The following is a 22478-nucleotide window of genomic DNA, read 5'->3' as shown; positions in this document are numbered from 1 at the left end:
TTGATTTGCAGAAAGGGTTGGATTTGGATGTGTAGAAATGAGAGGGTGAAAACAAAATTAGAGGCAGCAAACCACAGGTACATGAAAGAAAAAAATGTTCGGCTTTGTTGAAATAAGCATGGGTAAAGGGCAGTGTGCTAAACAGAATTTTTAAATGTATATTTGGGTCCAAATATTAGAAGGGCTTGAATGGCAATGTAAAATATATGCGATTTTTTCTTTCTTACGAGTGTAAGAGCCAAATATTTTTGACCAGGGGAATAACATGATCAGAACTGTAACAGAGAAATTTAACGAACTACAGAGAATAGCATAGTTGAGAGCTAATGATGGGTACAGCAGTAAGAATGGTTAAGAAGGTATGAATAAAAAGAGATATAATAGATATCAAAGGACAGAATTATCTGTACTTTTGCAACAAGGTGCAACTACAAGCAAATAGTCAAATATAAATCATCATTTTAGGTCTAAGAAATGCCAACCAGCTTTATTTAATGCTTATTGAGGCTCTCTGCAGGTCAGGAAAGAATAGATTTGGGAAAGATTCAATCTTACCTTCACAGAACATGAAAGTTTGAAATTTCTGTTTAGCACTGGAAGTGGGACTGGAAACGTGAGAAGGGCCAGAAAATGTAGTCGAGAAGCATGACAAAGATCAGGAGACAAAAAACAAAAAAAAGCGTTTCAAGAATAAAGGTGCAGTGAGCTGTGTCAAATGATGCAAAAAGGACATGTATAATAAAAATTAAGATCATTGGGGCTTCCCTGGTGGTGCAGTGGTTGAGAGTCCGCCTGCCGATGCAGGGGACACGGGTTCGTGCCCTTGTCTGGGAAGATCCCACATGCCGCGGAGCGGCTGGGCCCGTGAGCCATGGACGCTGAGCCTGCGCGTCCGGAGCCTGTGCTCCGCAACAGGAGAGGCCACAACAGTGAGAGGCCCGTGTACAGAAAAAAAAAAAAAAAAATTAAGATCATTGGATTGGGGGACTTAATTACACCATTTTTGGAAAACAGTGAAGGCAAATGGCAAAATATGAGTAGTGAGGAGTGAGAGGATCAGAGAGACAAAGACACAGATTACTCTTTCTTGAGGTTTGGAGGTTTAAAAAGAAGAGACAAGCATGTGGTTTAAAGGAAAAGCAGAATTAGGAAAAAGTTTTGCATAGGATAGGGTAATCTCATGCTTGTAAGTTGTGAAAATGTGCTAATAATTAACTCTGAACCATTAACACATGTTCCACAGTCAGAATTTCAAAACAATCTTTAAACTTAGGTAATCTGAACTTTGACCTTGGGAATCTGGTGACTGAGATAGTAACATAAAACAAATAGTGTGCTAGAAAAGAAAGTCTCTAGAACTTACCAAGTGTGGATGCTTTTTGCACGTAGTGGACATTTAACTAATGATCTGCACAAATTTATTACACACAGGGAGTTTCAAACAAAGCCCATCTCTTTTAACATATTTTCATACATACCTTTTTAAAAAAAAAAAAAAATTTCTACTTCACAACCGACAACACCAATACACTAACAAATACCAGACCAAGAATCCAACAACTCAATGGACTGCAACTCAATGGGAGAAAATATTTGCAAATGAAGCAGCTGACAAAGGATTAATCTCCAAAATTTACAAGCAGCTCATGCAGTTGAATATCAAAAAAACCAACAACCCAATCCAAAAATGGGCAGAAGACCTAAACAGACATTTCTCCAAAGAAGATACACAGATTGCCAACAAACACATGAAAGGATGCTCAACATCACTAATCATTACAGAAATGCAAATCAAAACTACAATGAGGTATCACCTCATACCAGTCAGAATGGCCATCATTAAAATATCTACGAACAATAAATGTGGGAGAGGGTGCGGAGAAAAGGGAACCCTCTCGCACTGTTGGTGGGAGTGTAAATTGATACAGCCACTATGGAGAACAGTATGGAGATTCCTTAAAATACTAAAAATAGAATTACCATACGACCCAGCAATCCCACTACTGGGCATATACCCTGAGAAAACCATAATACAAAAAAGTCATGTACCACAATGTTCACTGCAGCTCTATTTACAATAGCCAGGACATGGAAGCAACCTAATTGTCCATCGACAGATGAATGGATAAAGAAGATGTGGCACATATATACAACAGTATATTACTCAGCCATAAAAAGAAACGAAATTGAGTTATTTGTAGTAAGGTGGATGGACCTAGAGTCCGTCATACAAAAAAAAAAAGGTCCTGAAGAACCTAGGGGCAGGACAGGAATAAAGACGCAGACGTACTAGAGAATGGACTTGAGGACACGGGGAGGGGGAAGGGTAACCTGGGACAAAGTGAGAGAGTGGCATGTTCATATATACACTACCAAATGTAAAACCAATAGCTAGTGGGAAGCAGCCGCATAGCAGAGGGAGATCAGCTCGGTGCTTTGTGACCACCTAGTGGGGTGGGATAGGGACAGTGGGAGGGAGGGAGACGCAAGAGGGAATTGATACGGGGATATATGTATATGTACAGCTGATTCACTTTGTTATAAAGCAGAAACTAACACACCATTGTAAAGCAATTATACCCCAATAAAGATGTTAAAAAAATAAAAAAGAGTAAATGCACAGAGATACGAAAAGTTTGAGTTGCCTGACACACGTCCCAGCAGAAGTCAAACAAAGCAATGTTCTGCCTCCCTGCTTCAGCTCTCATTATCATAAACAAATGTCTGTTTGGTGGTCTCTCTAGTGCCACATTTTTTGCATTTTTATACTTTTTACTGGTGATTTTGTTGTTTAAAATAGCTCCCATGCATACTGCTGAAGTGCTGTTTCGTGTTCCTAAGAGCAAGAAGGCTGTATGTGCCTTATGGAGAAAATCTGTGTCACATAAGTTTCATTCAAGCATGAGTTACAGCGCTGTTGGCCATGAGTTCAATGTTAATGAAACAACTATACGCTAAAAAAGGTGCCATTAAACAGAACCAGACAAAAAACAAAGTTGTGTTCTACTGCAAGTAACAAGAATCAACTGTACTATGTCAGCAACCCACAATTCAAATGACAGTTTTAGAACTCTAAAATGTTTCACATACATAAATTTTCCAAGAGGAGACACAAACATTCAAGATTTTTATCTCTTTATCATGGTGGACTTTCTCCTTCCTAAAAGTCAAAGACCATAGAAAGTCATGTTCTATATAGCCATTTTCCTTACATTGATAGCTAAAGCACATAGCTGATATTGTTCTAATGTGATAATTTCATGATAACAGGGTTCCTGTGCCAGCTTCACAATAGCACTCCCAGCAGCAAGTCTCAGACGTGACATATCTGGTTTACTGAAAAATAAGCAAGAAAGAATGTGAATTAGATTTCTAAATGTCTGCACAAAAACATTCCTACTTTGAATATTTAATTTTATAAAAATTCCTCTGGCCAAGGAAAAAAAAGGGTAGAAAACAATTTAGTGATACTGAACACCGTATTATGCTTCCTTCACTTCTCTAAGATGGTGTGTAATGCCACAAAATTCTTCTCTTGAACATAAGTCTAGTCATTGAATTCTCTTATCCCACACAAAACAGCTTTCAGCCAAGCCTAGAACAAATATATTTGTATGTTTAGTTATTAGGTCTTAAGTCTTCCACTACAGATTTTTTTTTAATGTGTTTACTTATACATTAGGCATAAAATATCCTAAGTTCCTAATCAGTCAACTGAAACTATGGTGCTAAGTACAAAAGAAGTGGAATGAAAGCAGGTGTAGTGGATAAAACATTACTACTTTTAGCTAGTATTCAATCTTTGAAATACCCCCAAGAGCCTATATTTAAGAAATTTTTTGCTAAATGGGACATACTTAAACAATTAGGAAATTCCTGACTAGTAAATATATTTAAACAATCCTTCCTAATACACTGACATGTTAGATGAATTACTAATGTAACTGGACTAATGTAAGGAGGGAAACTGTAACTCCTTAATTAGGATCCCCTATGTAGTTCCATAGTAAAAGATTATTATTTAATATTCATACAACAAATATGTGTCAATTTTATATACGGTACTGAGAGGGACTTAAAAGAGACAAAGCTCATTAAAAGAGACAAAGCTCAGTCTTCCAAGATCTAATGATCTAGTTGGTTTAAGACTCTTCCTTTATCTTTCTAAGGATTTATTTATTGAATGTAAAAATATTTATTGAATGTATGCCAACATTAATAAGGTTCTGAAGTTACAGGTCCCAGAGGTGCTTTTCAGTTCATCAACAGCAATATTCCAAGTAGTTAATATAAGGTAAATCACCCAACCACTGCTAAGGAAAGTCTGATTTTTCTTGTTGGAGTTTTTTTAGTACAAATAAAAAATAAATAATTACAATACTTTACAACTACGTTTTTGAAGACCCAGTTTAAAAACGGAGACCCAGTGAGTGCTCCTGCAGCGGGGACATGTCAGGTCTTAGCAGCTGCAGGCTCTGTGGGCATGTACACATGGGGGCTGGGCCAGGCTAGGGTCTGAGCTGCCTCCATAGCTCCCACAGTGGGTCCAGGTGCACGACTACTGCAGTCCTGAGACCTGACTTCAGTGGATCTGCACTGGTGGCCTTGTGGAAACAACTCCTGAGAGACACCAGGGACAACTGCTGGCATACTCACAGTTGAGGTGGGGCCGAGGGCAGTACCAACAACAGTGTACTTTGTGAGTCTGCACAACAGGTGAAACGTGACACAAAAGAGCACACTCAGTTGAACAGCTCCAGTGGAAGAACACTCAGTGGCTCCTCTCCCAGTGGGAGCATTCCAATCCCACCTACCTTGCACCACAGCTTAGAAACGTTATCTGGGGCTTCTACTCCAACAACTAGGGAGCAGACCCTGCCCCGACAAGGCAATGACAACCACAGAGCAAAGAGAAGGCCCTGGTCAATATCCTGTGCAGGCTCTAGTCACCACAACATCAGTCACACCTCCTATCAAGGGGATAATGGCCAGCATACACTGAGGAAAGAGGTGGCAGGCATCCATACTAAAAACAGCCCTCACACCAAAAAATATTAAACCCACACAGGCTACACAGGGACATTCCCACATAAAAATACCCTCCAAGACCACAGTATATAACTGTTTCTCCTAAACTCATAGAGCAAGAGAAATATAAGTAAAATGAAGAAGCAGAGGAACTATTCCCAATTAAAAGATCAAGAGAAGTCCCCTGAAAGAACAAACAATGAAACAGACTGCTTCAATCTAATAGACACCAAGTTCAAAAAGGAGATAATGAAAATACTGAAGGAATTAAGAAAGGCTATAGACACAGATGCAGATTACTGTAAGAAGGACCTAGAAACTGTAAGGAGGAGCCAAGAAAAAATGGAGAATTCATTTGAAGAGACGAAAGCTGAACTAAAGGCTATGAATAGCAAAATGAATACTGTAGAAGAAGGAATAAGTGATGTGGAAGATAGAATAATGGAAATCACCCAGTTAGAACAGCAGACAGAAACCCAAATGAAAAAAAGAACAATATAAAGCGTGTCAACCTACGCATAATAGGGATTCCAGAACAAGAGGAAAGAGAAAAGGGGATTGAAAATGTATTTGAAGAAATTAAGGCTGAAAACTTCCCAAGTCTAAAGAAGGAAACAGATATCTAGATACAGGAAGCAAAGAGGGTCCCAAACAAGATAAACCCAAACAGACTTACACCAAGACATATTATAATAAAAATGGCACATGTTAAAGATAAAGAGAGGACTCTACAGGCAGCAAGAGAAAAACAAAGTGTTAATTACAGGGAAACCCCCATAAGACTATCAGTTGATTTCTCTACAGAAAGTTGCAGGCCGGAAGGGAATAGCAAGATATATTCAAAGTCCTGAAAGGGAAAAATCTGCAACCTAGGATACTCTACCCAGCAAGATTATCACTTAGAATAGAAGGAAAGAGAAAGAATTTCTCAGACAAACAAAAACTAAAAGAATACAGCAATACTAAACCTATCCTAAAGGAAATGCTGAAAGGTCTTCTCTAAGTAGAAAAGATGTAAGGATCTATACGAAAGAGAAAGTCATAACTGGAAAGTAAATCACTTAAATAAGCAAGTACACAGATTAACAAAACATCAAAAAATTTCTGTGAAAGCGATGATTACCACAATGAACAGCAAAAGTGTGAACATGAAGATGTAAAAGAGGACATCAAAATCATAAAATGTGGTGAAGTAAGAAAACATACTTTTTTTTTTTTAATTTGTTTGAGCCTGTATGACTACCAGTCTAAAGCAAGGAGATATAGGAAAAGTGTTAACGTATTTGAGAAACAGGGCAACCACAAATCAAAAACATACAAGAGATTCACAAAAACAAAGAGAACATAAGAATAATACAAAAGAAAATCATCAAACCACAAAAGGAAAAAGGAAAAGAAAGGGACAAAGAAGAAATATAAAATCAATGGGAAAACAAGGTTTAAAATGGCAATAAATACATATCTATCAGTAATTACCTTAAATGTCGATGGACTAAATGCTCCAATCAAAAGACACAGAGTGGCAAATTGGATTAAAAAAAAAAAAGAGCCTACAATATGCTGCCTACAAGAGACCTACTTTAGGGCAAAGGAGACACACAGATTGAAGTGAGGGGATGGAAAAAGATATTTCATGCAAACAGAAATGACAAGAGACCGGGGGTCAAAATACTCATATCAGACAAAACAGACTTTAAAACAAAGGCTATAAAGAAAGATAAAAAAGGACACTATATAATGATAAAAGGTCAGTACAAGGAGAGAATATCACACTTGCCCACTTATATGCACCCAATATAGGAGCACCCAAATACATAAAACAAATACTAACACACATAAAAAGAGAAACTGACAGGAATACAATAATAGTAGGAGGCTTTAACACCCCATTCACATCAATGGACAGATCTTCAAGACAGAAAATCAATAAGGCAACAGAGATCCTAAATGATACAACAGAACAGTTAGACTTAATTGATATCTTCAGTACAATACATCCAAAAAAAGAATACACATTCTTTTTAAGGGCACATGGACCATTCCCTAGGAGAGACCACATACTAGGGCACAAAACAAGCCTCAACAAATTTAAGAGTATAGAAATTATTTGAAGCACCTTTTCTGACCACAACGGCATGAGACTAGAAATCAACCACAGAAAAAGAATGAGAAAAAAACAATTACATGGAGACTAAACAATATGCTACTAAAAAACCAACAGGGCAACGATGAAATCAAAGAAGAAATTTAAAAACGCTTTGAGGCAAATGACAATGAAAACACAACCATACAAAATCTATGGGATACAGCAAAAGCAGTTCTTAGAGGGAAGTTCATAGCAATACAGGCCTTTTTTTTTTTTTTAACATCTTTATTGGGGTATAATTGCTTTACAATGGTGTGTTAGTTTCTGCTTTATAACAAAGTGAATCAGTCATACATAAACATATGTTCCCATATGTCTTCCCTGTTGCGTCTCCCTCCCTCCCACCCTCCCTATCCCACCCCTCCAGGCTGTCACAAAGCACCGAGCCAATATCCCTGTGCCATGTGGCTGCTTCCCACTAGCTATCTACCTTACTACGTTTGTTAGTGTGTATATGCCCATGACTCTCTCTCGCCCTGTCACAGCTCACCCTTCCCCCTCCCCATAACCTCAAGTCCGTTCTCTAGGAGGTCAATACAGGCCTTCTTTAAGAAACAAGAAAAATCTCAAATAAACAACCTAACCCACCACCTAAAAGAATTAGAAAAAGAAGAACAAACAAAACCTAAAGTCAGCAGACTAAAGGAGATAATAAAGCTCAGAGAGGAAATAACTAAAATCGAGATTAAAAAACAATAAAAAAAAATCAATAAAACCAAGAGCTAGTTCTTTGAAAGGGTAAACAAAATTGACAAACCTCTGGCCAGGCTCACCAAGAAGAAAAGAGAGAAGACATAAATAAACAAAATAAGAAATTAAAGATGAGAAATCACACCTGATACCACAGAAATACAAAAAAAAAAAAAAAAGAGAGAGAATACTATGAACAATACTGTGAACCTAGAAGAAGCGGACAACTTTCGAGAAACATACAGCCCACCAAAACTGAATCAAGAAGAAACAGATAACTTGAACAGGCCAACCACTAGAATGATACAGAATCTGAGAAAACAAACTCCTACAAACCAAAGTCCAGGACCAGATGGTTTCACTGGGGAATTCTACGAAACATACAAAAAAGAACTTATACTGATCCTTCTCAAACTCTTACAAAAGACTAAAGAGGAAGGAACACTCCCAAAGACATTCTATGAAGCCACAATCACCCTGATACCAAAACCAGACAAACACACCACCATAAAGCAAATTATAGGCCAATATTTTTGATGAATAGACACAAAAATTATCAACAAAGTATCAGCAACTTGAATCCAATAACAAATAAAAAAGGTCATACACCATGCTCAAGTTGGATTCATCCCAGGGTCACAAGGATGGTTCAACATACGCAAATCAATCAATGTGATACATCACATCAACAAAAGAAAGGACAAAAACCACATCATCTCACTAGATGCAGAAAAAGCATTTAATAAAATTTAACATCCATTCATGATAAAAACCCTTATGAAAGTGAGTATAGAGGGAGCATAGCTCAACATAACAAAAGCTATTTATGACAAACACACAGACAATATAATACGCAACAGTGAAAAGCTGAAAGCCTTCCTGCTAAAATCTGCAACAAGACAAGGATGCCCACTCTCACCACTTCTCTTCAACACAGTATCGGAAGTCCTAGCCAAAGCAATCAGAGAAGGAAAAGAAATAAAAGCTATTCAAATTGGTGGGGAAGAGGTAAAATTATTGTTATACACACATAATATTAATTATCAGAGAGCCCAGAAATAAACACACACACCTATGGACAATTAATCTTCAACAAAGGAGACATGATATTATTATATGTAGAAAACTCTAAGGACTCCACACAAAAGGTACTATAACTGATAAATGAATTCAGCAAAGTAGCAGGATACAACATTAACATACAGAAATCAGTTGCATTTCTTTACACTAACAATGAAATATTAGAAAGGGAATGTGAACAAACAATCCCTTTTCAAACTGTACCCCGCAAAATAAAATACTTAGAAATAAACCTGACCAAGGAGCTGAAAGACTTATATGGTGAGTACTACAAAACATTAACAAAGGAAACTGAAGATGATTCAAAGAAATGGAAAAACATCCCAAGCTCTTGGATTGAAAAGAATTAATATTGTTAAAATGGCCATACTACCCAAAGCAGTCTACAGATTTAATGCGATCCCTATCAAATTATCCATGACATTTTTCACAGAACAAAAATAAATAATCCTAAAATGTATATGGAACCATAAAAGACCCAGAATCACCAATGCAATCCTGAGGAAAAAGAACAAAGCAGGAAACCCTCCCAGACTTCAGATAATACAAGGCTACAGTAATCAAAACAGCATGATGCTGGCACAAAAAGGGACATATGGATCAACAGAACAGAACAAAGAGCCCAGAAATAAACCCACACACTTAATCTTCAAGAAAGGAGACAAGGGCTTCCCTGGTGGTGCAGTGGTTGAGAGTCCGCCTGCCAATGCAGGGGACACAGGTTTGTGCCCTAGTCCAGGAAGATCTCACATGCCACGGAGTGACTAGGCCCGTGAGCCGTGGCCGCTGAGCCTGCACGTCTGGAGCCTGTACTCTGCAACGGGAGAGGCCACAACAGTGAGAGGCCCGCGTACCGCAAAAAAAAAAAAAAAAAGAAAGAAAGAAAGCAAGAATATACAATGGGGAAAAAGCAAGTGGTGCTGGGAAAGCTGGACAGCTGCACGTGAATCAATGAAGTTAAAACACACCCTCACACCATACACAAAAATAAACTCAAAATGGCTTAAAGACAAGATACCACAAAACTCCTAGAAGAGAACAAAGGTGAAACATTCTCTGACATAAATCGTACCAATGTTTTCTTAGGTCAGGGTCCCAAGGCAATAGAAACAAAAGCAAAAATAAACAAATAAGACCTAATGAAACTTAAAAGCTTTTGCACAGCAAAGGAAACCACAAACAAAATGAAAAGACAACCCAGAGACTGGGAGAAAATATTTGCAAATGACGCAACTGACAAGGGCTTAATCTCCAAAATATACAAACAGCTCATACAACTCTACAACAAAAAAAAACAAACAACCCAATCAAAAAATGTGCAGAGGACCTAAATACACATTTCTCCAAAGACGACATACAGATGGCCAATAGGCACATGAAAAGATGCTCAACATTGCTAATTATTAGAGAAATGCAAATCAAAACTACAATGAGGTACCACCTCACACTGGTCAGAATGGCCATCATTAAAAAGTCTACAAATAACAAATGCTGGAGAGGTGTGGAGAACAGGGTACCCTCTTATGCTATTGGTGGGAATGTAAATCGGTAAAGCCATTATGGAAAACAATATGGAATTTCCTCAGAAAACTAAAAACAGAGTTGCCATATGATCCAGCAATCCCACTCCTGGGCATAAACCCAGACAAAACTATAATTCGAAAAGATACAGGCACCCCTATCTTCACAGCAGCACTATTTACAATAGCCAAGACATGGAAACAAGCTAAATGTCCACTGATAGATGAATGGATAAAGAAGATGTGGTGTATATAATGGAATATTAATGGAATATTACTCGGCCATCAAAAAAGAATGAAATAATGCCATTTGCAGCAACACAAATGGACCTAGAGATTATCATACTAAGCAAAGTAACTCAGAAAGAGAAAGACAAATACCATATGATATCACTTACATGTGGAATCTAAAATATGACATGAATCAACATTATCTATGAAACAAAAACAGACTCACAGATATAGAAAATAAACTTGTGGTTGCCAAAGGGGAGGAGGTGTAGGGGAGGGAAGGATTGGGAGTTTGGGATTACTAGAGGCAAACTTTTATATACAGGATGGATAAACAAGGCCCTACTGTATAGTATAGGGAACTATATTCAATATCCTGTGACAAAATACAATGGAAAAGAATATGAAAAGATTTTATATATATATATATATATATAAATGTTTACCTGAGTCACTCTGCTGTACAGCAGAAATTAACACACCACTGTAAATCAACTATACTTCAGTAAAATTAAAAAAAAAAAGCAGACCCAATGTAATTCAAATACATGTGCAGAATTCAAGTACACACGTGATTTTATTAAAGAATAACATGGATAAAAACAGGTGAGGGACTTTCCTGGTGGCGCAGTGGTTAAGAATCCACCTGCCAATGCAGGGGACACGGGTTCAAGCCCTGGTCCGGGAAGATCCCACATGCCACACAGCAACTAAGCCTGTGCACCACAACTACTGAGCCTGCACTCTAGAGCCCGCGAACCATGACTACTGAGCCCACGTGCCACAGCTACTGAAGCCCACGCACCTAGAGCCTGTGCTCCACAGCAAGAGAAGCCACTGCAATGAGAAGCTCGCGCACCGCAGTGAAGAGTAGCCCCTGCTCACCCCAACTAGAGAAAGCCCGCGTGCAGCAACGAAGACCCAACGTAACCAAAAATAGATTAAAAAAGAAACAAAAACAGGTGAGATCTAAAGTGCACATAAACAATGTAATTAATAAATTTAAGACAAAACGTATTAATACTAAGGAAATTTTTCTCTAATTATTATGTAAATCTTGAACGCTAGCATGTAATTATAAGAGTAGAAGGTGAAGACAACTAATTAGACTGAAGGAAGGTAAATAAATGAGTTATACATGTGGAATGCTTTACAGAGTTTTCTTATTATTTGATTTGTTTGAGAAGAATGTGCTACTGTTAATATTCTATGCAAAAAATACAGCAAGAGCAAAACATATAAGAAGAAAAGAAACAAAGATGGAAAAGTATTAAGCAGCTGGCAATCACCATTTATATTTTGTTCTAAAGACTTGAAGCTAAATACATATGTTAAGGTGGGGGAAGTTATTCTCACATGTTTTATTACCAATAAGAGACAATAAATGACACTTGTGTTTTCACAGAGGACAAACTTCTAAATTTTAGCTAACCTTGACATAATAACCACTACCACCATCAATACTTCTAATTACTATGTGCTGGGCAGTGTTTTAAATACATTTAATATACTAACTTATTTGATTATCATAACAGCTAGACGAGATAGGCGTAATCATTATCTCTGTTTTATAGATGAGGAAACTGAGGTACAGAGAGGTTAAAGTAACTTGCTGAAAGGCACCTCGCTGCTAAGAGGTGGTGCCAGGATTTGAATCTGGGCTCCAGAGCTCATGTTTTCAGTCACTATACTATACATCTTTCAAAGAAAACAAAATAAAACAAACAAAAAGGTATGTGTATTTTTTAAAATTTGCATCAAGTGCATTTTTCACATTTACATATATTTATACTTCTGGAAACAGATTCAGTAAGTTGCCTTCTATCCAGTCTGTTCTTTTAGCTTTAGACATTAACAAGAATGTAAAACATCAGTTATTGATTGGTACAGTAACATTTTCACATTAGATATTCAAAACAGTAAACATCTATTGTTTAAAATACTTAAGATTGCATACCAGTACCTTGCACTAGACATGAGACTGTCATTTTGAAATAACCACTATACAAAAGCGTATTATAATAAAAATATATGCATACCTACAAAGCAATATTAATTATCTTTTAAAAAAGAAACCATCATTCAACAATTACACCAGACATTAAAATAGTGTGTAATCCAAAGAACTCTGAAGTTGTAATTACATACCTAATTTTCCCCTGTTCTGTCAAGTCTCCATCACTATGCAGTATTGTTGTGAGCAATCTTAAAGTAGAAGTTCCTGATTTACTGTGATTATTTTTCATTCCAAGTAGCCATCGAACCATCATTTTAATAGCCTGAATCTATTTAAAATACAAATTGACAAATAAAACATTGCTACCATTTAAAGAAATTCTATATCAGCCCTGAAAAAGAATGAAGAAATGTTTTTAACAGATATTTTTTAAGAAAAGGAAAGAAAAAAATTATTTTTTTCTGTATGTGTGAAGATAACTTTTTGAATGTTTTAAATTAAAGATGTCTCACCCCCAGGTAGTTGACAAATGAACGATTTATCTAAAAACTGGTTCTTTTTGCTTTTTAAAAAATGCTTCCCCAACAAACATTTTACCCTTTAGAACCCATAGTAAAATCGTGCTAACTTCCCTAGTCCAGAAAGATCCCGACTGAAAATTATATTCGATCTTTTGTGTCTAAGAGTTGATACCACCTTACATTTGTACTGCATTTGACAATTATGAAGTACTTAGTACTTTAAAACCTGTTATTGCCTCTAAGGCTTGCAACAGCCCTTTCAAAGGGGTGCATATTATCTCTTTTTCACATATTATCTTAATTTTTACAGATCTGAGGCTCCAGAGCTAAATGGGTTTTGAACAGTGGCATGTGGCTAACAGTCTTAAGATCCTCTTCCTGGGCCACTTTGTAACCATAAACTTAAGCGCAGGCGGCCCGCCTTCTAGTGCAGTGCTGCCCAATTATACAAAACTGCTGCTTGAGACCAAAGCTGAGAAAACAGGTTTATACTGGAACTCAAAATTTTCAAGCATCATTCAATGATGCTAAAGGAAAGACTGCCCTACAGGTTTGGAGAAATAGTATCAGAATCTGAAGCTGCAATAATGTGACAAAGTAGTTCACAATATGAAACATAAACAAATACACATACAATGAAAGGATCTGCAAGAAATTATAATTAGAAAAACAATATTTAATATATTTGTTCCTGGCCTTTACACCTTGGGCAGTGGCTTGATATGAGGTCTACATTACGGAGTACAGACGGTTTTAGTAAAGCAATACTTTACAGCTGTGATGAGCAATCCTTTTACCCATAACTCCTAATTCAAGAAATTACAGGTTGAATTTTCTTTAATAAAAATAAAAAAGTATATCAAATCCCATGGAAAAGACGAACAGTCTTAAAACCTGGACGACCATCTTTGCTGAATAGGAGAATGTACCTAAGAAAACCAGCACTGCCCTTTCCCATTAAAAGGTGGATATCTAAGAAGCAGCAACATAGAGAAAGTTTTCAAACTTTGTTTTCCAAACTACATTATGTGCAGCTGCCCACAGGCCTCAAGTTTCTCATTATTGCCCTACACTCTCACAGCACAGAGGATAATGTCATACAATAAATATAAAAACCTGAATGATTTTAATAGCTGTATCTTTATAACAGGAACAGACATTTTAACACCTATAATAATAATACAGTATATTAAATATATTAAAATCAACAGATCTATGCATATCACTCACTTTGACCATTGTCTCAGGTGAAACTTCTTCATCTGGAACCCAAAGCTTAGTTGTCTTTTTTCCTGGAAGCTAAACAAAAATTAAGGACTTTAAAACACAAATACACATTCTCATGTGTAATTAATATTTAGTGAATGAATGAAATTTTTATCTTCTGCAACAACAGTCATTATACATGACTATGTTTTCTGTTACTTACTCAAAAAGGTTGAAAGGCCTGTCTTCACTAGCACCACAAATGAACCTTATACATCCATCACCAGCTGGTTCTTTGTAGGTGTGAGATAGGCCCAACTTTAACCACTTATATATATACTTCCTTACTCAATCCCCTTTAATCTACTGTTTCAATTATTTAAAGCAGTTGGCAAGGACTAAGATAAAAATCAATGGAGCCAAAAAGTGTACAGATGACCCTTGAACAAGACAAGTTTCAACTGCACAGGTCCACTTTATATGTAGATTTTTAAATGTACACCTGCTACAGTAATACACAATCCACAGCTGATTGAATCAGAAATGCCCCGTGGATAGGGAGGAACCACATACAGAGGGCTGACTACAGATTACATTAGGATTTTCCACGACACAAAGGGCTGGCACCTTTAACTTCCATGTTGCTCAAGGGTCAGCTATAGGTCATAAATGATGAAGGAAAAGGTATCTGCAAAACATCTTGAGCAAGGAACAATTACAAAGGTTTGCAGAAGTAACAGAAAACATACATTAGTGTCTTCCTATTTAAATCCCACCAAAATGGCAACACACACACACACGCACATGCACGTAAACACACACCAGTTAGCTGGGCTGAAAACAAAAGGGGCCCCCCAAAAAACCAAAGAAAAATTTCGAAAAGCAAAATATACAGTAAAAAAATATTAACAGAGCTAAGAGGGCTTACAACTCCAGAAAAGCACAGAAGGAAAAACCCTCCAAAAAGCCTTTTTTTTTTTTTAGCACAATCATAGTATAACCCTGAGATGATAAGCTGAAGGTATTAAGAAATGTGAATTTACAGTAGCAGCCAGGAAATTAAATAAGGTGACAAAAGAGCTGAACCCAATCTTGGAACACTGGAGGTCCCATTTTTACCTCGACCTGACATGAGTAATTTCCACTTGGAAACAAATCAAAAAGCACCTCAGGTAACCCTTTGGCAACAGGATAGGTAGCTCAAACATCCAGAAGGCAAACTCCCCAAACAGAGCTATTTACAAACAGCTTAAGAATTAATTCTTCAGCTGAGAAATGCCTTCAAAGTGTGAAGTGAAAATAATGAAATAAGGATCTCATTAGAAACATACTGATGAAATTTCTGAACTAAGAATATCCAGAAAATCTCAAAGCTTGCATGGAGGAACCTACCAAAAAAGAAACAAGAACCATATCAACTTCAGATTTCTTTACACACCAAAAAACAACATTCTGAATTTTCTGTTAGCCAAGTGACTTGAAAAATAGAATTCTAATCTTCAAGAATGAGGAGGAAAATATTTTCAGAAATCAGAGAGAAAGCTTCCAAATTACAAGCCATTTTGAACAAATTATTCAAAGATGCACTCCACTAAAATATTTAATTCACAAGAAAATTCAATCAGCATAAATTATTACAAATAGAAAACAAAAAAGTTATCATAAGTAAGACCAACAGACAGGTTCAAACAAAAAAGTTATCATAAGTAAGACCAATAGAGAGGTTCAAATATAATAAATGAAACCACAACAGATGCAACACAACCAAAGACAGAAAAAATCTAAAACTAATGGACAAATACACTAGTCAAGATCTAAAAGCATTTAAACAGGATATGGATTTATATGGGATACTAATATAAAAAGTATATTGATGTACTTCTCTTTAATCTTACATAAGATATAAAATTCATGAACATCTGTAAAACTAGCAGTTTAATATCAAAACAAACCAAAACAAAAATGATTTTTTAAAAAAAGAACGTCGAAAACTTCATCATCACAGCAGTAGACTTGAATATACCTCTTTCAAAAACCGACAGATGAAGCTGAGATGAAAAAAGGTAAGTACAGGAAATACATATAGAAATATAAGGAAATACATAGAGATAAAATATTTAAGGATTAAAAAAAAATCAAAATTGGCCTTTCTCATAATTATGATGAAAAGTAAAGAGAAAAGAGTTTAGCAAGACAAGATGATATGAGATTAAAAACTACAAAATAATTCCCCAAATCCACCACAAAACAAAATAATTTTAAAAACTGAAATACCTAACAAAGTTGTGTAAGAGGAATATTTAAATTTTCTTTACAGAGAAAATTATAAAACTTTAATGAAAGAAAATTGTAGATGAGCAAACAAAGCAATGGGAAAGAATAGAGGCCGTGTATGATATGAATGTTAGCACTGCAGATGACTGGAAGAAGGAGAGATCATTCCATAAATTCTGCTGGGAAAGTTGGTTACCCTAATGGAGAGTAGAAAGAAATGGAATCCTTAAGTCACAGCATACAAGAAAAAGCAAACAAATCAATTCCAGATGTATTAAAATTTTTATGTGTGAAAAGAAAACTTTAAAACTTTTAGAACATATGGGAGACTATTTTTATGACAATGGCATAGGAAATGATTTGTTAAACAAGATATAAAAGCATTAACTACAAAAGAATGATAAATGTAGTTAAATTAAAATTAATAATTTTTGTTCAAAGGACACAATGAAGGGAGTAAAAAGACACACCATAAATGAGATTTTATGCATTTTATGAACATACTTCAACATGTACCTGAAAAAATATTAGTGTGTGTAAAGATTACCTATGAGAAAAAGACAACCCAAGAAAAAAAAGCAAAAGACATGAAAAGGAATTTCAGAAAGGAGGCAACATGAATGATGACTAGACATATAAACTTTTTTAGTAACCAGGGAAATGCAAATTAAGACTATACTGAGACACTGTTTTATATCTAATTAAACGGGCAAAAATTAAGAAATCTGACAATAATGTGTGTTATACACTGCTGAGAGGAAAATAAGTTTTAACAACCATCTTCAAAAATAATTCAGCAATAAAGTGAAAAGTTAAATATGTGTACAAACTGATGTTCATCACTATATCACTCTTGTGAATGTAACCTGGAGAAATCTGTGCTCATATGCATCAGAAGGCCTCTATAAGAAATTCACAGGAACACTGTTCAAAAGAGGAAAGAAATGGAAATACTCCAAATGTCCATTAGGAGAATAAGAGACATTTCACACAGTGATATAATACAGAGTAATGAATGAATGAACTACAGCTAGATTTGACAACAAGGGTTATTCTAAGAAACATATCCATAATGATAATATCAAGTCACCCAAGAATATATACGGTATAAAATAACTCTTATAAACTTCAAGAACAAGCAAAATTAAACAAGTACATGTTTAGAGATGAATATATGGTAAAATGGTGTTTTGTTTTAGTTAGGGAATAATAAACCAAAATTCAACAAAGTGGTTACCTGGGGCAGGAAAGAAACAGGAAGAAAAGTTTGGAGAATAATAAAACCAGGTGCTAAGAATTCATGGGTGTTGAATCTTTGCAGGCAAAGTTTCAAAAGAGGAGAATAATCAAGAGATTTGAGTCTGGCACTAAAACTGCTTTTCTTATATAAATGATGCCTGATTTTGAAAGTGAAAAAGGTTAAAAGGTTGAGCAATGTTTTCATCACTGTCACAGAGGTAGAAGGAAAAAAAAGTGGAATTCTGAGTTCAATCAAGAGTAGAGTCCTTGTTAAACACCCTAGACTTGTGGGGGGATCCCAAATAAAAACATCCTAGACATAAAAGTGACCAGAAAAAGAATGAGCCTGTCAAAAACTGAAGGCTAGCTTCCAATCACTGCAGTCTTGACTGAATGAATGTGATCTGACAGTAGCTCAACTGCCTGTCAGAAGCAAAAATAAATCCTGTTTGGAAGAATTATAAAATCATCCAGAGCCTCAAATTATCTCTACAATTTTTTGTTCACAAAGTCTACAGCTCAATCAAAAATAACATGTGCAAGATAAGACTTGACCAAAAATCAAGCGAAAAACAGACAAGAGAAAAAGAGCCACTGGAGATCCAGATATTGAGGCTAACACACATAAACTTTAACATAATTAAAGATGTTCAAGGATTAAATGATAAGAAAAAGAATTTCGTCAGGGAACTAAAAACTATATTTAAAAACTAAAGGAAATTACAGAATAAAAATATATTAAAACTGCAATTAAGAATTCATATTTATAGGTTTAACATAAGATTAGACAAATCTGGAGAGAATGAGTAAATTCAAAGATGGGTCAGAAGAAAAAAAAACTGAAGCATGAGCAGGCTGAAACAGGTATACCTCTGAGATACTGCAGGTATGGTTCCAAACAACCACAAGAAAGCAAATATTGCAATGAAATAAGTTACACAATTTTTTTGGTTTACCAATGCATAGAAAAGTTATGTTTACACTATAACATGGTCTATCAAATGTGCAATAGCATCATGTCTAAAAAAACAATGAACATACCTTACAAAATACAAAACAATACAAAAATATAAAAAGAAAAAGCTATTACAATAGCAACTATTAATAGTAATGACTATTTGGGTCTTTTGCCCATTTAAAAAAATTGGGTTGTCTTTTTGTTGAGTTGTAATCGTTCTTTTATAGAGTCTAGATGAAAGTCTCTTATCAGATACATGATTTGCAAATATTTTCTCCCATTCTGTACGTTCACTTTTCACTTTTTTTTTCAAATTGATAATTCTTTTTTTAAAAAAGGAGACATAGGGCTTCCCTGGTGGCACAGTAGTTGAGAGCCCGCCTGCCAATGCAGGGGACACGGGTTCGTGCCCCGGTCTGGGAAGATCCCACATGCCGCGGAGTGGCTGGGCCCGTGAGCCATGGCCGCTGAGCCTGCGCATCCGGAGCCTGTGCTCTGCAACAGGAGAGGCCGCAACAGTGAGAGGCCCGCATACACCCCCACCCAAAAAAAAGGAGACATAATTGGCATATAACATATTAGTTCCAGATGTACAATGATTCAATATTTCCATATACTATGAAATGATCACCATACTAAGTCTAGTTTTCACCCATCACCACACAGTTACAATTTCTTTTTCCTGTGATGAGAACTTTTCAAATACACTCTCTCAGCAGAAACTTTCAAATATACCATACAGTATTAATAACTATAGTCACCATGCTGTACATTACATTCCTTGACTTATTTATTTTCTAACTGTACCTTTAGAAGACTCCCTTTACCCATTTTGCACATCAGCCATCCCCTGCCCCTGACAACTACCAATCTGTTCTGTGTATCTATGAGTTTGGAGGGTTTTGTTATTGTTGTTGTTATTCAGTGTTTTTTAGATTTGATTCCGTGTGTAAGAAAGATCACACAGTATTTATGTTTCTCTATTTCACTTAGCATAATGCCCTCAAGGTCCATCAGTGTTGTCACAAATGGCAAGATTTTTTCTTCTTTTTTATGGCTGAATAATATTACATTGTATATATACACCACTTTTTCTTTATCCATTCACCCAACAGATGGACATTTAGGTTGCTTCTATGTCTTGGTTATTGTAAATAATGATACAATGAACATGGGGGTGCAGGTATCTTTTTGAGTTAGTATTCACATTTCCTTCAGATAAATACTCAGAAGTGAAATTACTGGATCACATGGTACTTCTATTTATAACTTTTTTTTCCTATTTTTAATTTTTGGAAGATTCTCCATACTGTTTTTCATGGTGGCTACATCAATTTACATTCCCACCACCAACAATTTATATTCCCACATCCTCACCAACACTTGTTATTTGTCTTTTTTATATTAGCCAATCTAACAGGAGTGAGGTCCTATCTTATTGTGGTTTTGATTTGCATTTCCCTGATGATTACTGATGTTGCGCACCTTTTATATAATTGTTGATGATTTGTTTATCTTCTTTGGAAAAATGTCTCTGCCTATTTTTTTTGTTTTTGTTTTTTTTTGCGGTACGCGGGCCTCTCACTGCCGTGGCCTCTCCCACTGTGGAGCACAGGCTCCGGACGCGCAGGCCCAGCGGCCACGGCCCACGGGCCCAGCCGCTCCGTGGCACGTGGGATCTTCCCGGACTGGGGCACAAACCCGCGTCCCCTGCATCAGCAGGCGGACTCCCAACCACTGCGCCACCAGGGAAGCCCTCTCTGCCTATTTTTTAATCAAACTGTTTTTTTGCTATTGAGTTATATGTGTCATTTATATAATACGGATATTAACCCCTTATCAGATACATGATTTGCAAATATTTTCTCTCAGTAGGTTTCCTCTTCATTTTGTTGATGGTTTCACTTTCTTGATAATGCCCTTTGATGCACAAGAGTTTTACATTTTGATGAAGTGCAATTTATCCGTTTTTGGTTTTTATTTTTTTAGTGTTTGTGCTTTCGATTTCTCATGTAGGGATACACTGCCAAATCCAATATTAGGAAATTCTCCAGGATGTTACTGTTACTTTTGTTCTAAATCATATGTATATAATCGATTACGTTTCATACTTTCTTAATTATTATAACAAGGTGTGATATCTAGTAGCTTAAGTCCTCCAACTGTCTTTAATGATGACTTCTGCTGCTGCTGTTCCTCCTCCTCCTACGACTACTTCATCATCATCATCTTCTTCTTCTTCAAGATGATTCTGGCTATGCCTTTTGCATTTCTATTGAAATCTTACAATCAGCTTGTTGCTTCTCCCTATACCACTCTATGCCAACATATACACACATCTGGCTAGAATTCTGATACATATTGTATTGAACTGTAAATCTGCAGATAATTGTCATCATTATAGTATCACCATCCCATTCCATGGTATTATAATACTGACCTTTTCATTTCATGAAGACAGTATATACCTTAGGTGGCCTTTAACTTCACTGAGGAATGTTTCTTAAACATCTGTGTAGAGGTATTGCTTACCTTTCTTAAGTATATTCCTAGGCATTTAACGGTTTTTGATGTTACCGTAAATGTAATTTTTAATATTTATTTTCTAACTGTTTATTATTGGCATAGAAATATAAAGTTACTTCTTTTTTATACTGACTTTGAATCCAGGGACCTTGTTAAAGACAATTTTTAATTCTATTAACTTTTGCATTCTTTTAGGTTTTCTCCGTTCATAGTAATAACAGCTTTTTTTTTTTTCCTTCATTCTTAATGGATTTTATTTCTCTTTCTTCCTCCTAGAATGGCCAGAACCTTCAAAACAACACAAGTGGTGATAGTGGATATTTTTATCCCATTCCCAATCTCAGGGGGAAAAGACAGAGTAACAGTAACTAATAGAAGACTTGAAGACTTTTAAATGTCATATATAGAACTGTACACAACCCAGTTCTGACAAACTTTCTGTCAACTTTGTATTTAATTAGCATATTGTGCTTACATGTTATGTAAATAGTGATTAGGATTAATTGCCACCTGAGGAACTTCCCTGGTGATCCAGTGGTTAAGAATACACCTGCCAATGCAGGGGACATGGGTTCAAGCCCTGGTCCAGGATGATCCCACATGCCGCAGAGCAACTAAGCCCATGTGCCACAACTACTAAGCCTGCGCTCTAGAGTCCGCAAACCACAACTACTGAGTCCGCGTGCCGGAACTACGGAAGCCCGCATGCCTAGAGCCCGTGCTCCGCAACAAGAGAAGCCACCACAATGAGAAGCCCGCGCACCGCAATGAAGAGTGCCCCTGCTCGCCACAACTAGAGAAAGCCCGCACACAGCAACAGACCCAAGGCAGCCAAAAATAAATAATTAATTTTTTTAAAAACTGGCCAAAAAATAAAATAAAATAAAAATTTGCCACCTGATGTTTTTTCAGTTTGTTCTATCAGTTCTGTGTTCATTTTCATCTTCTTCTTGCCTTATTTTTGGTAAAATATTTTTATTCCATTCTCCTCTTTACTGGCTTATTCGTTTTATATTTTCCTATTCTTTTAGTAGTTGTCCTAGAGAGTAGTGGCCTTAACTTATTGAAGGTCAATTTCAATAATTCTGTCTTAAACTTTCAG

General features: G+C 36.2%; 1 protein-coding gene across 5 annotated transcripts in view; it reads right to left on the bottom strand.

Annotated features, from left to right (window-relative positions):
- The window catches only part of PDS5B (PDS5 cohesin associated factor B), a 203084-nt gene that overhangs the window by 23575 nt on the left and 157031 nt on the right, over positions 1-22478 (bottom strand). For all 5 annotated transcript variants that reach the window (XR_014326931.1, XM_082859730.1, XM_082859731.1 and 2 more), the window contains exons 22-24: positions 14404-14472; positions 12844-12980; positions 3213-3336 (exon numbers count right to left, since the gene is read on the bottom strand). Coding sequence is in view for 4 of the 5 variants with exons in the window: in XM_082859730.1 (XP_082715856.1) it covers positions 3213-3336; positions 12844-12980; positions 14404-14472 (330 nt within the window). In the remaining variant the exon portion in view is untranslated. The remainder of the gene's footprint in view (positions 1-3212; positions 3337-12843; positions 12981-14403; positions 14473-22478) is intronic.

This window comes from Leucopleurus acutus (assembly GCF_964270905.1).
Source record: "Leucopleurus acutus genome assembly, chromosome: 18".
Taxonomy (NCBI): domain Eukaryota; kingdom Metazoa; phylum Chordata; class Mammalia; order Artiodactyla; family Delphinidae; genus Leucopleurus; species Leucopleurus acutus.
This window is presented reverse-complemented; position numbering and strand designations above follow the sequence as displayed.